The sequence below is a fragment of the Paramisgurnus dabryanus genome, chromosome 11 (genome assembly GCF_030506205.2).
Source record: "Paramisgurnus dabryanus chromosome 11, PD_genome_1.1, whole genome shotgun sequence".
Classification (NCBI taxonomy): Eukaryota; Metazoa; Chordata; class Actinopteri; order Cypriniformes; family Cobitidae; genus Paramisgurnus; species Paramisgurnus dabryanus.
The window spans coordinates 40,304,051-40,320,228 of NC_133347.1; the positions used below are offsets into that span (position 1 = coordinate 40,304,051).

Sequence of the window (16,178 nt, forward strand, 5' to 3'; positions counted from 1 at the left end):
AAATTTAATCAGATAATCATCATATTTGGTGAGTGTCATCTAAACGGCTTTGCAATGCTAAATTGCGGAGATCTTGACATTTCAATGGAGGGTGTGTATGTGGCGGCTTGCCAAATTTCTGTGTTTCTCAATGAAACAGGAAGTTGTTCTAACTCAGGTTTAAAATGTCCAATCTGACCCACGCTTCACAAGTTTGATAATTGTCCTGTCCTGAACACATCAACATGGCAATATTCAGTAAAAGTTATAGCGCCACCTGCTGGAAGCAGGAAATGACATGTTTTACACTGTGATTTACTGCTCATTGAAATGTATTCAGATCATCATCATATTTGGTCAGTCTGAACTTAGGGACTTCACAATGATAAATTGTGAAGATCTTGACATTTCGTTAAAGGGGCGTGTCCGTTGTGGCCTGTCAAAGTTTGATTTTTCGCCATGAGAAAGCTGTTGTAACTCAGACATGCAATGTCCGACCTGTCACAGACATCATACGTTTGACAAGGGTCCTGCCCTCAACACATCAATGTTACAACAATCAATTACAATCATAGCGCCACCTGCTGCATAAAGGAGTAGTGGCACTTCAAAGTTCCTTTGAATATCCACCTATATTTATCCACGGAAATTTCAATCCCCTTGGTTTATTGCTTTACTAAGGCCATAGAGTGGCGGTGCACATGAGTGCGAGGGCGCTTCCATCACTGCTTGCAGTTTTAATTAGGGCCCGAGCACACCGGGGTGCGAGGACCCTATTGTTTTTGCTCGGTTTATTATTATTATTATTATTATTAGGGCCCGAGCACACAAGTGTGAGGACCCTATTGTTTTTGCTCCGTTTATTATTATTATTATTTATTCTTCTTCTTCTCCAAAGTGAATCGCATTTTTGAGGGGCGAAACATGCTCGAAAACTCATGAAATTTTGCACACATGTCAGGAGTGGCGAAAATTTACATGTGGCATAGGCGCCAGAAGTGGGCGTGTAGAAATGGCTCGATAGCGCCACCTGCAAAATTTCAAGAGAAGAGCCCCCCCACTACGAAAAACGTACAGATACGAAATTTGGTAGGATCATCTATCACCCCAAGACCTACAAAAAAGTCTCTTGGAGCGAAGCTCTAAACCCAACAGGAAGTCGGCCATTTTGAATTTTTGCCTTGATTTTTGTGCAAATTTGGTCATTTCCAGGCTTCATACTTTAACGAACTCCTCCTACAGATTTAATCCGATCATCGTCATATTTGGACAATCTTATCTAAAGTCCTTTGCGATGTTAAATTGCGGAGATCTTGACTTTTCGTTGGAGGGTGTGTCCGTGGCGGCCTGACAAATTTCTGCATTTTCGCCATGAAACAGGAAGTGGCTCTAACTCAGGCATACAATGTCCAATCTGCCCCACGCTTCATACGTTTGATAAGGGTCTTGGCCTGAACACATTTCAATGCCAATATACAGCTTCAGTCATAGCGCCACCTAGAGGTAGCAGGAAATGCCATGTTTTACGCTGTGATTTACTGCTCTTAGAGATTTAATCAAATCATCATCATATCTGGTCAGACTGATCTTAAGTCCTTTGCGATAATAAATTGCAAAGATCTTGACTTTTCGTTGAAGGGCGTGTCCGTGGCAGCCTGGCAAAGTGTGATGTTTCACCATGAAACAGGAAGCTTTTGTAATTCAGACATACATACTCCGATCTGCCCCCAACTTCACACGTTTCATAAGGGTCCCGGCCTGAACACATCAACATGGCATAATTCAGTATCAGTCATAGCGCCACCTAGAGGAAGCAGGAAATACCACCTTTTATGCTGTGACTTACTGCTCTTAGAGATTTAACCATATCAACATCATATTTCATCAGTCTAATCTCAAGACCTTGTGTGATGATAAATAGCAACGACCTTGACTTTTCGTTAAAGGGCGTGTCCGTTGCGGCCTCGCAAAGTATCGCTAAATGAATCCCATTTTTGACAGCCTAAACGAGCTCAAAAAGTCATGAAATGTTCCACACGTGTCAAAAGTGGCGAATATTTTCATGTGATATAGGCTTCAGAACTTGGGGTGTTAAAATGGCTCTATAGCGCCACCTACAAAAATTCAATAGAGCAGCCCCCCCCCCGCTACGTTAATCGCACAGATACGAAATGCGGTAGGATCATGTATCACCCCAAGACCTACAAAAAAGTCTCTTGGAGCAAAGCTCTAAACCCCACAGGAACTCAGCCATTTTGAATTTTCTCTGTAATTTGAGTGCAAATTTTGCCATTTCTGGCCTTCGTATTTTAACAAACTCCTCCTATAAATTTAATCAGATAATCATCATATTTGGTGAGTGTCATCTAAAAGGCTTTGCAATGCTAAATTGCGGAGATCTTGACATTTCAATGGAGGCTGTGTATGTGGCGGCTTGCCAAATTTCTGTTTCTCAATGAAACAGGAAGTTGTTCTAACTCAGGTTTAAAATGTCCAATCTGACCCACGCTTCACAAGTTTGATAATTGTCCTGTCCTGAACACATCAACATGGCAATATTCAGTAAAAGTTATAGCGCCACCTGCTGGAAGCAGGAAATGACATGTTTTACACTGTGATTTACTGCTCATTGAAATGTATTCAGATCATCATCATATTTGGTCAGTCTGAATTTAGGGACTTCACAATGATAAATTGTGAAGATCTTGACATTTCGTTAAAGGGGCGTGTCCGTTGTGGCCTATCAAAGTTTAATTTTTCGCCATGAGAAAGCTGTTGTAACTCAGACATGCAATGTCCGACCTGTCACAGACATCATACATTTGACAAGGGTGCTGGCCTCAACACATCAATGTTACAACAATCAATTACAATCATAGCGCCACCTGCTGCATAAAGAAGTAGTGGCACTTCAAAGTTCCTTTGAATATCCACCTATATTTATCCACGGAAATTTCAATCCCCCTGGTTTATTGCTTTACTAAGGCCATAGAGTGGCGGTGCACATGAGTGCGAGGGCCCTTCCATCACTGCTTGCAGTTTTAATTTTAACTTTTAATTTAAATGATTTAAACCTTTAACAATAATTCCCATACATTTTAAGAATATAGAAGGCCTATTCAATATATAGTATATATTTTCTAGGATCAGCTAGGTCTGGGTCTCTCTCAAGGGTTTTCTTTCTCCCAATGACTTTTTCCCCTATAAGGGTTGTTTTCCTAGGAGTTTTTTAAACCCCTCGGGGTCGGCTGACATTAGCTTAACTTAAAGAGTTACATTACATTATTACTCCGCTCACTAGTACGGTTTAATCTGAGCCGCTGTACTTTGTTGTCCTATAATTTTTCTCTTGTTTTTTTTAAACAAGTAACCCAACTGGAGCTGCACGTAGAGCATTGGCCCAAAGACTGCACCGAAGAACCTACCGTGTTGCAGGTCCCAACTCATTGTGGCACAGTGATGGAAACTACTTAATCTTAACATGTTTACAAATTTGAATGTTTTCTTAAGTCCCTGTAAAGTCAATTTTAAAAAATTGTTTCTGAACACATTATAAATGTTTAAAAAATGTATTGCAGAAATACACAACAAAGACTGTAAACTACGTAGTTCTGAATTGCAGAGTAAAGATTGTGTATTTCTGAGTTCAGGATATTTTAGATGGTCCTAAAATGGTTGCTCGATAATGCACTTGAGCCACCCAGCGTGGCCCCGCCCCTAACACAATTGTGACCATCCATTCAGGTTGAAGTGGTATTTGAAAGTTGAGAAACAGTAAGTGGGTGTTGTTTCAGCTTTGACGGCGTACATACCACCACCGTTTGAGAGCACAAAATACTGCCTATTTTTCCAAGATTTTGATAACTTACTTTAATTACTTGGTGTTTTGCATGCAAATTTGGTTGGTTGGTTAATAACACATTTTTCCAAATACATACTTTCAGATATCTCAGTGCAAGTTATATTCAGTTTAGACAGCTGAAACATTCATTTTAGTTTTGCCTTAAGCCTTATCTGTGAAACCGGGCATTGGTGTTCTACATGCTAATGTTTGATTGTTTGGTTTTTAAATCTTATGTCACACCCTTCTTGATGTTCTAAATGTGAATATATGTATGCTTATGTGTGCTGCAGTGCATCATTTTAAATCGGCAGTTACAAACTAACTAAACTAAGTTCAGATAAGTACAGATAAAGAAAGTGTACAAAACTGTCTGTATTCATTTTCCAAGACATTTAATTTTCCCAAAGAAAAACAGTTTTTCTACTGATGAACATGTATACGTTATAAATTTATATATAAATATTTTAACATTTAAACACAATCATAGTACTACCATGTAGTGGCTTATTTTTTATTAATTTAATATATACCTGCACCCTTTACAACATTATGCAGTTGTTGTACAGACGGTATTGGTCAAACTGAAAGAGTGCTTATAGTACAAACAATAGGACTACCAGATAAACACTTCATTATTAAGTACCAGTGAAGCAGTTTATTTCCACTTAGGACATAATTCTTTGTTTGCATTGAAAATGTCTTTCTCTAATCTGATCTGTGATGGTAAAAAGAGAGAAGCTTGCCCACCACAAGCCACTGAAATGGTTAAAAATCCATGTGTCTTTCTAACAAGTGCAGGGTGGCTCTTACATATCACTGACTGATGTTATCTTTCTGATTAATGTTATCTCCAAGTGCACATACACCAAATGTGCAAGCAATAGGCTTAGTAACGTGTCTTTACTGAGACATTTAAAACCCTCCATATACACTTACAAGCAAACCCTGCCAGATATTATGAAGTACCAGTGAAGTGCTTTTTTTCCACCTTCCATATATATATATATATATAATATATATATATATATATATATATATATATATAAAATATATATATATATATATATATATATATATATATATATATATATATGCTTTTGGAAACTGATCAGGGATAGCAAAAGCAAAAATAAAACTTGCTTGGCAAAAGGTGGAATCGAATCCGGGTCTACCGCGCCAAATGCGGGCGTCACCAACCACACACCACTGAGCCTGATAAGAGAAGTGAGTGAAGTTTCAGTTAATGTACATAGTGCTTGACAACAAGGTGGGCAATTTGTGTAAGTATAGACAATCTTATATTTTATTTGCAGTATTTTACATTATAGCAAACATGTAAGAAGGAAAAAGCACAAAGAAATAAGTTGATCCTTAGCATTTTACTTGCATTTTGGTGTCATAGCCTAGAAATGGACGGGAACCCCTTAAGCCTACAGTAATGGTTTAACCCAACTGCCCAGCAGCCAATAGGAACTCATCAGGCTCACTCGTTGAAACTGGTCATGTTGCCACGAGGGCCAAAATCGCGCGAATTTTCACACGTAAACAACGCGTTGTTTGCGCGTTGTTTGCGTGTAAAATACGTGTTGTTTACGTGTGAAAAATCGACGCGTATTCTACGCGCAAACAACACGTATTCTACGCGCAAACAACACGTATTCTACGCGCAAACAAGACGTTGTTTACGTGTTGTTTACGTGTAAGAATTCGCGCGTTTTTGAGCTTCACGGCCTTCCATAGCGGACCCTCCTGAGGACGAAAATGACGTCATGCGGACGGCGCGCATACGCGGACGTCCCGAGTATACTTTCGGCTTTACGCCCATGATGATGATGATTGACAGGCCTGAATGTTTAGGCTCCTCCCGAACCTACGTTTAGAACTGCACAAAAAAGGAAATTAAAAATAAATACCTCAGCTAGGTTTTCACAGGCAGGGTCACAATATCTATTTGATGATTTTTGGGTTAAGGTTCATACACACCATATGTTTAATCTTTGTTTAAGAATGTTGCATTTTCTCTGAATATTTAATTACTGTACTGTATTTTACTATGAAATTTACATTTGCACAATCATAAATCATCTTATAGCTACCCAGCAAGCAATAGCCGTCATTTCAACGTCTCGTTTCAGTATAGACCCGATATAGCCGGGCTGTGCCTAGCCCACTTCTAGCCCAATTAAACTTTAATTTGGCTTCATGTGGTTTTTGACTAAATAATTTGTGAGATGGATGCTATTTTATCATGTAAGCAAAGTTAACAGCGATTACAAGGTATTTCTTTTCATTTCTTAAAGTGTTTTATGCATCGTCTGTACGTAGTCATAATTTAGCTCATAAATAGACCGACTACGAATAAACCACGTTTAGCCCAGAAATAACCATGAATTTAATTACATGTTTTGCCAAAATGATTTGTGAGATGTATGTTATTTAATCATGTAAACAAAGTTCAAAGCGATTAAGGTATTTTGTTTCATTTCTTTAAAGTGTTTTATACACCGTCTGTACTAGCCACTATTTAGCTTACAAATAGACCGACTACGAATAACCCACGTTTAGCCCAGAAATAACCATTAATTTAATTACATGTGGTTTTTGCCAAAATAACTTGTGAGATGTATGGTATTTCATTGTAAGCAAAGTTAACAGCGATTACAAGGTTTGTTTGATTTCTTTAAAGTGTTTTATGCACCGTCGTACATAGCCACTATTTAGCTCATAAATAGACCGACTACGAACAAACCATGTTTAGCCCAAAATAACCTTGAATTAAATAAAATTTTGTTTTTGCCAAAATAACTTGCAAGATTTATGATATTTCATCAGGCATTCAAAGACACCAGTGAAATTAAGATGTTTGGTTTTATTTATCTTATCTGAATATCTGCTGTCACGCTAACATTCATTATTTGACCGTATTTCAAAGATAAACAAAATCCAGTTACAACTCCGAACCGCTAGATGGCAGCAGTACACAAACAAGGGGCCAAATCTCACGAGAAAGATTTCCGCTGTTTGAAAAGCAACAACATCAGCGAGCAGCCATGAGGAAAGCATGTACCACACTCGTTTGGTCTTGTAAGTGTTTTTATTATTTTATTTTACATGTGTTTAAAATTGATTTACTTTATTTGTTGTTGGAATCGCGACATTCTTGCGGGTAACTTAACAGTATAACGTAGTAAGTAACCCATGTTTTATAAAACCTAAACAGTACAACCTGCAATGTAATAAAATAGTGGAGGTAAATGAGTCTATGTAACGTTACACTGAAGATCAACATGAGTGATTTGTAGGCTGCTTTTTAGTAACAGCAGTAACTTAGCTAAGTTATTACTGTGTTGCTTACAGTAATGTAGGCAGTGTTGTGCTTTACAATTATGCATGCAGAGATAGATTGTGGGGGAAAGCTATTCCTCCATATGGATTTAACTTACAGGCTTTCAGTCTGTTGGAAAAAAGAGTTTTATTGTGTTAGTGAGGGAAAACTTGCAGGTCAGTGGGCATTAACCTTTAAGGTTGGTAAACACTTGTACACTGAAGCATACAATACTGTACAATTACTGACATAGGCATGTGCTATTCAGGTGTCAAAGCTGTGCGAAACTGGAGGGAGAAACTTGAGAGACCGTGCCGGAAGAATGCTGGACAGGTACATTCTCTAAACATGCAATATTAATCAGACATTGTGGTGTCAACACAGTCTTTCATGTGGTCACAAAAAATCAGAAAATATTTCAGTCTGCAACTGTTAACGACATTGTCTTTTGTATTTTAGAGTTCACTAAAATTCATTCATTTTAAAGTTCAACATGAATGGTGGTGGTCCACTGCAGAAGCAAGCATTTGAAAAAACATCAGTTCTCAGTTATTAAAGGTAAGTGTGTTTGTATGTATTTTAGACTGAATGGTGTTTCACAAAATAGTACTTTTAATATGACATCAGGTTATGTGAGGAGTAATTGACGACAGTCCGGTACTGCCTTAATATTTTCTAAATATTAAAAGCCCCAGATTAAATTACTCTTTGCCGATACAACAGTTTACTCATCCATACAATATTGTTTAGATGTTTTATTTTTTAGACATTTGACAGGTTTTATGTCAATAAGATTGTATTGTGAATATTTTATGCTCGGCATCTTAAAGGGCAGGGTATTTGATTTTGAAAAATACTAACTTTAGCCTACACGGACCAACCAGAAGCACACTCCTATCTCATTAACCAGTAAGACTGACAAAGTGAATAACATTACCAAAATAACCAACATAAAGAACTGTTTTTAATCCGAAATAAATACAGCACGTTTAGAAATTTGAAAAGATAAATATCATTACACTAATTCGTAAAGGAACACAAACTACATAAGCAACAAGTTTCATTAAAATACAATCTGAATCCATCAAAATAGAATCACACTGCATACCTACCTTTCCAAAAGAAACACTGCAACGACCCTTTCAGACCTGTAGCTGTTTCCATCTTGCAGAAAAGCAGTGAACTTACCAATGTTAATTTGGGTTTTTTCTCTTTGCTCATCCAGATGTTTTTTTTGTTGTTTCAAAATGTCTTTAGTTTTGTAGCTCCTGTGTCAATTCAGCAGGAAGGTTTATTTGATTCTCCCTATTTTTACAGAGTGTGAACAGGTTGTGAAGTGGCATGCAAAACATGTTCACAGAAGAGGGGCAAAAATGTAATGCGTCCAATTATGGGCAGGAATGAGATTCTGGCAGTATGATAACCGTAAGCAAAAATACCACGGTGTTGTGGTATTGCCATTGTGACACTAAAATGTGTTATTTTCAAATGTCTGCATATTAAAACATCAACTTTTCAACTGGACACAATACATTTTATTTTTAAGCAACAAACAACGTTTATGCCAGGTAAAAATAAAGCCTTTAAATGATAATATTCTTTCAATTGTAAATGTAAACATGAATTCAATTACATGATTTAATTCACTTTGTGTAAACACAGTTCATACATTGAAAACGATATCACAGAAAATTTTTGTGGGTTTTTAAAACCTTGACTCTGAAAATCTCGGTATACCTTCAAACCGGTAACTGGCCCATGCCCACGTCCAATTATTGCATTCGGTCAGGGTTCAATGATTTGTTGAACGTTTTTTGGTCCTATGCCTTTTACAGGTGACACAAATATATAAAAATACACATTTAGACAACTTAACATAGTGAGAGCTTTCAATATTTGAGGAGACTTTCAACCAGCATAACTAAAAAAAATTCTGGATCAAAATCAGATACCCTGCCTTTAAGCCTCTTTTGCTAGTTCCAAAAATGTCATTAAACCCACGCAGAGAAACATGCACTTCTGTTAGTAATGAGAACGGTATGATTACTGTTGCCTGTCAATATTTATATATGACTTTTTCAAAAGAGAATGACTATCACATTTAACGTAAAGCAAAAATACTTGTCTCATGCATTCTTTTCATATTTGGCAGATGCTGTGTTGAACAACTTCCCAGCAGCAACAGAACTGGAAGTGAAGGATGCAATGGGGGCATTTCAAACAGGCACCAGGGAGCACGGGGGGGGGGGGGATAGAAATTAGTACAATTAATAAGTTGACGTGAACTGAAGATAGTTTGTTAATGTTTAGATGTTATTTCATTTTTAAAATTGTATTTTGTTATATATGCTTTTATTTTTTATTTTGTTACTGTTTTATTCTTTTTGTTAAGTAGTTTTTCTTCATTTTGTCTTATCTGAATTTCTATTGTATTAACAATATTTTTTGTAATAAATTGCATGATTGCATGTTTATGAGAACCTTTTTTAATGGATTAAAAAGAATTCTTTAGCCATTCTTTTGTTCTTTATTAGACACACACGTGTAGTCGTTTAATAGCCGTCTATTTAACGGCTAGTCTATTCTTGGGCTATGATAGACGTCTACTAGATTTTCACTGACAGCCCAAAATTAGCCTTGTTTTAGCCTAGACCCACATTCACCGTCTATTAGACGTATATATGTAGACGTTTAATAGCCGTCTATTTGATGACTAGTCTATTTCTTGGGCTATGATAGACGTCTACTAGATTTTCACTGACAGCCCAAAATTAGCCTTGTTTTAGCCTAGACGTCAGGGGGGTGTTTAGACGGCTACTAGACGTCTATTAGCCGCAAAATTGCTTGCTGGGTACAGACAGCTAAAGGTAGGTCTCTGACTAAACACTGATTATAGTGGTCAAAACAATAGCAAACGTATTATTAAATTGCAGCAGACAAAGATTTAAGATAGCTTTGGCTTGTATTTTTCATGCAAAACGGTGGTACACTAAATTATATTGGAAATTAATTTCTCAAATATCTTGAACAATTTCGGGCACCAGGCAGACTTAAAATCTGCCAAAAATATTTTACTTCAAAAATATTTAACAATAATTTTGACTCCAGATAACTCAAACCACAAATTATATTACAAAGAATGTAATGTAATGAAGTGTAGTCATAACAAACAAAGTCCCACACAGAAGATTCAATATCAAATTATATTGTCATATTTTGTGCAGTTTTACACGACAACAAACAAAAACAACTTCACACAAAGATCAATGTAAATAGACAAATAAATTATTTATATGGTGTGTCATTCACCACAAATAATTATTAGTCCATGGGTTTAAAAGTTTGTTACTTGAAATCAAAAGAAAAGAAGAATTTAGATAATCAAAAAATAAAACAATACAAACAATTAAAACAAACAATTCCCCTAAATACAAAAAAGTCATGAAGTAGGCTATGGTAAAATAACTGAAATAAGAAAAACTAGGGTATGTCTGTGTGTGTCTTATTTTGAGTGCGAGTAATGTCAGGGAAGCTTTAAAAGTTTGAAGGGAATGGTTCGTAATGAGAACTTGAGATGACCCTAGGCAAATTTAAGAATCCACTCGCTCTGCCATAAACATTGCGGAGATACACCAATACAGCGATTAATTCCTCTCTGTCCACTGACTCCGAAGCATGACCAGCGTCTCCTGTTCTAGGAACCCCGTTGCAGTTGGTATCAAACAATTCCGGAAGCGATAGCCTACAGGGTTTTTTTGTTGTTGTGATAAACAATTTAAGATTAACTTTATCAGGGTACTTTTAACATTTCCAAATGTATAATGTTCTGCATAATTTTCATATGATCACATCAAACCAGGTAAAAATATGATGAAATACAGGTCGTGGGCGTGTCATACAGTCTAGGTTAAACCATTGGTTCAAGTTATCACACGTCTCACCCAAACGTAATACGTGAGAACATAAGCACGTCTGATTGGTCAAAAGTTTCCCTTTAACCCAGATGCGATATATATGTCATCGAAAACCGTCGAAAGTACGAGTAAATAACAGTAACCCAACCAAACCAATACGGACCTGGAGAGTATTTAAAATCCCAAAGCAGAGCGTCTTTAATCCACGTCGTGTTACATTTCATCATGGTGGATAGTGTTTACCGCACGCGATCTCTTGGTGTAGCTGCAGTCGGTCTTCCTGACCAGTATGCAGATGGAAAAGCAGCAAAAGTGTGGCAGCTGTACATCGGAGACACTAGGAGCAGGACGGAGGAGTACAAGACCTGGGTGCTGTCCCTGCTCAGAAAACACGGGGTTCAGAGAGTGCTGGATGTAGCCTGCGGCACAGGGTACGACCTTTATAAAAATCTTGTTAGCGCGTCTGAATGAATAGTCTATGGAAATTAACTTATACCTTAACTTTTAAGTTTTTGCAGAAAAAAAAAACAATTTCAAGCTCATTTGATTAACTGTCTTTTAACAGAAGTAACAAGTGTGTGTGTGTGTGTGTGTGTGTGTGTGTGTGTGTGTGTGTATATATATGTAGGGGAGAGTGGGGTAAAGTGAGACGTTTTTTACATTTGCTCCCCTCTAAGCGAGCTAAAATGATATATCAGTCAAATTTACACACCACGGATCTGTGATAAGTTTTGTGATGCGTCTCGCCACTAGTGTAGTAGCACTGATCACTTTGAGGGGGGGATACATTTATCCCCACCGGGGATAAAAATAATTAAGCAGAGGCAGGGATACATTGACCAGAAAGGGGGAAATCCCACGCATCCCCCCCGGCAAATCGCACCCTGTGTGTGTGTGTGTCTGTGTATATATATATGTAGGGGAGAGTGGGGTAAAGTGAGACGTTTTTTACATTTGCTCCCCTCTAAGCGAGCTAAAATGATATATCAGTCAAATTTACACATTTCCCATTAATTCAGGATGTTTCCTAGCTATGGAAATTACCAGAATGTATTCAGGACGAAGAGCAGTGAAAATATGATTGTTTTAAAAAAAGTGGTCTTGTGTCTCACTTTACCCCAGCTTAGGGGTAAACTGAGACAGACCAGAAAAATCAAGGGGGTAAAGTGAACCAGCTCGGGGTAAACTGATCCACTTACTTTTTACACTCTGAAACTACCATAACAGCACATATTGTAACAGATAAAATCCTGACGGCTAGCTTGACAACCACACATTCCAGAACTTATGTTGGACTAGTAACAGAATCAAGGGGATTGGTCAATTAAGAACATTATTTTTCTAAACACTTGAAAGTACAGTAACTCTGAACCAAAATCAAATACAACATAACATAATTCAGAAGTTATATTTTTTGGCCAGTTTTTGCTGTTATTTAACAGTGAGTTTTGGAGAGGACAGGAAAGTACAGGGAGGAGAGAAGGGTATTGGATCGGCAAATGACCACGAGCCGGGAATCGAACTCCCAGAAAGTGTGAAAGCACCACATGTCGGAGCGCTGCCCACTGTAGACCATTGGCTCCGACAATTCAAATTTTTTTAATTAACATTCAAATGACATATAGAACCAGTTAGATTAAAACGCAGTCTGGGGGTCAGAACAAAGGACCCTTAGAGCCAGCTAGTGTCTGCGGGTCAGCGCAAAAGACAATCAGAACCATCTATCAATATTTCTATCCCTTGCAGCTGCTCTTACTGTGGGTTCACACCAGACGTGAGTTCAACGATTTGTGCAAGTAGATTAAATTCAAAGTTAATGCAAAGACACGATCAGACGCATCCTCGCCTGGGGCGATGCGAATGACGCCATATGAGCGGAGCATTTGCCGCGAAAACACGCACTATTCACCTCAAACATGTCTTCGCCCAAGTTGAAAATATTTATCTCGAACGAAAAATTTGCATGACACAATGTTAAATCCCGTGAGTAATCTAGAGTGAATAATGCTACGTACACACCAAATGCGGGGCAGTGCGTTACTTGATCTAGATTACTCGCAGGATTTAACATTGTGTAATGGAATTTTTCGCTCAAGTTGAATATTTTCAAATTGGGCGAAGACATGTTTGCGGCGAATAGCGCGTGTTTTCGTGGAAAACGCGCCACCCATATCACGTCATTCGCATCGCCACATGCGAGGACGTGTCTGATTGCGTCTTTGCATTGACTTTGTATGTAATCTACTTGCGCAAATTGTTGAACTTGTGTCTGGTGTGAACCCACAGTACCATGATGCCTCGCGTTTGGTGTGTACATAGCATTAGAGAATTCTTTCCTTCCTTGACCTAAGCAGCTGCACTCTCCATCTCCTCAAGGGCTGTTTTTCCCCAGGCTGTCTTCCTGGTGTATTGACTAGGCATAATGGTTTTTCTGCAATGTTTATAACATTAAAAATAAAACATATGTAATGTAATATTACATTAAAATATGTTTTAGACTAAACTGAACTTGTGCCTCATGTCTCACTTTACCCCACATCATTTGTCTCACTTTACCCCACCACCACATTTTGGAAAAAAACTCTCTCTCTTGGAAATTCAGGCTAATCTTCAGCTAGCATCAACACAAGGTTTTATATGTTGGTAGTTCATAAACATGTGTGATATAAGTTTTTCTACCTGAATCAATTTGCTTTGGCACAACAGTTGATTAAGTTGACAGCAAGAAAATTTACTTTTACAAGCAAAAAATATATTTTTGTGAAAAAAACATGTCAACCACAGCAGCATGAGGTCCTGTCCTTCATGGCCAAGGGGAAATTTGAGGGGCTTAAAAACATAATGGTCATAGGACCACAAATGTGTTCAGTTGCCTAGATACAGGGGGTGTCTCACTTTACCCGATGTCTCACTCTCCCCTATATATGTGTATATGTATATATGTGTATATGTATATATGTGTATGTGTATATATGTATATATGTGTATATATGTGTATATATGTGTATATATGTGTGTATATATGTATATATGTGTATATATGTGTATATATATATATATATATATATATGTATATGTATATATGTGTATGTATATATATGTATATATGTATGTATGTATATATATATGTGTGTATATATACATATACGTATACGTATACGTATACGTATACGTATACGTATACGTATACGTATACATATACATATACATATACATATACATATACATATACATATACATATACATATACATATATATATATATATATATATATATATATATATATATATATATATATATATATATATAATACCAGATGTATTTAACAATATATGATATTTACTAAATGTATATTTACCATGCCACATAGACAATGAATTACGCTAGTCTGATGATAAACAAGGGCTATTTTTGTCTGTATCTGATTGCATTTGTGATGCTATTAATATGAGAGCACTCAGGCTTATGGGTTTTGTGAATTGTTTCCATTTGCTTAAAATCCTAAAAAACAAAACAGAAAATTACAGTTTAACTTTAAAGCAAACAAGACAGTGCTCCCTGACTTTGTGCTCAGTGGCCACACAACAGATAATCCATTAAGTTATAGATTGGTCGCTCTGTTTACTCCGCAGTAACTCCACCTTCTATAATCTCTGCTGTGAAGCACAAAGGTTGTGTTTGCCCGTTAGATTCTAAATGTTGAAACCATTCTTGTTTTTCCTTATTACCTACAGCTGTATTTTGACCTTTGTTGCAGCATAGCTATTCTTTCACCACCATTTTTCAATATTTTACTATGTTCTTACCTAAACTTAGACAAATTAATACCTATTAGATGTGTCTCATCAGTAAAGCCGGTTCGGTGATTAGTGGTAAATCGCCATCACCTGCTCTCAGATGGAGTGGCATTTACTACTACACATAGCCGTATTTCACCGAAAGCTAGGCAAAATTGCGTTCCTGGAAAATGGCCTCCGATATTGTATGCGATTTTGTTTAGCTTGTCTGTAAAATATGACTACTATGGAATTAGATTTGTCAAATAAAATGAACACAACTTTTGCAAAAACTAACAAAAATATACACTGATAAAAGAAAAAAACACTCTGAATATAAAAACAATCAGCTAACTAGCAAAAAAATTAACATAATCTTTAAATATACTGCATTCTTTGTTTATGGTTTTCTAAACTTCACTTTCACTAAACATAGTTTTGAATGTGCTGCAAGTTTTTTCGTTTTCACTTTCCAAGTTTTCGTTTGCCCTTCAGAAATTTACGTTCGCAATTTTGACACAAACCTCCCGTGAGGTGCGGGCTTAACAGCGGTGCGCTCTAATTGGCTTGTGAGATTTTGATTGACAGCTCATTGAACCAGAACCCCGGAACAGAAGGTGGTGGTAGTGCACCAATAAGCTGGATGCCAACCGCTGTTAAAAAGAACATGACTGCGATCGGGCGCTGCGTTTTAGCGGGGCTTGCATGTCTGGGGCCTCATTTATCAAGCGTTTGTACGCACAGAAGTGTGCGTAAAGTGTGCGTAGGAACAGTTTTACGCAAAGTGTGGAATTTATCAAATTGCACTTATACGTAGAAATGTGTGTAAATATACGCACACCTCGGAGTATGCGTACGCAGAGCATCTAGTGGTAGAATAGCGATACTACACAGGACCGTCCATCCCCAGCGTTAAAAGAACACTTTGCCTATTTATTATCCACCCCAAGGTGTTAAAAATGATTACTGTTAATAAAGTAACTGCAAATCAGTGTTGAAGTTAATTAATGAAATTAGTGTCTAACCCTATATTAGAAAGCTCCGTCAAATGCTTGATATGGCTTATCTTGCATTATTGACATTAATCCTCATTTTGAATAATGATTGAACATAAACAAACATCTGTTCAGAGCGCCGCTATTGGATTGCGTCGAACGCTCATCGAGTTTTGATTGGTTGAGAGGATAAATCGCGTTTAGGCTAAAAATAGACTCGGCGCTTATCGCGTTTTGGATAAGAACGGCATCTTGTACCTACATTTTAACAAGGAAATGTAGTGGTTTGGCATGAAACGTTCATGGAGCAGTAAATTGGTTCAGTACACAGCCAAATGACATAAC

General features: G+C 37.2%; 1 protein-coding gene and 1 long non-coding RNA gene across 3 annotated transcripts in view; both read left to right on the plus strand.

The window, feature by feature from the left end:
* The first annotated feature begins 6,806 nt into the window (after nt 1-6,806).
* LOC135765274 (uncharacterized) lies at nt 6,807-9,405 on the plus strand. Of its 2 annotated transcripts, XR_010540601.2 has the most exons (4): nt 6,862-6,907; nt 7,417-7,481; nt 7,608-7,706; nt 9,301-9,405. It is a non-coding gene; the product is annotated as an uncharacterized lncRNA (long non-coding RNA). The 2 variants fall into 2 exon arrangements; XR_012337897.1 differs by lacking the exon at nt 7,417-7,481 and having other exon boundaries at nt 6,807-6,907.
* A 1,723-nt stretch (nt 9,406-11,128) lies between these two features.
* Nucleotides 11,129-16,178, plus strand: part of gnmt (glycine N-methyltransferase) — a 59,880-nt gene continuing 54,830 nt past the window's right edge. The window contains exon 1 of the mRNA XM_065275803.2: nt 11,129-11,493. Within this exon, the coding sequence (XP_065131875.1) occupies nt 11,288-11,493 (206 nt within the window). The 5' untranslated portion in view covers nt 11,129-11,287. The remainder of the gene's footprint in view (nt 11,494-16,178) is intronic.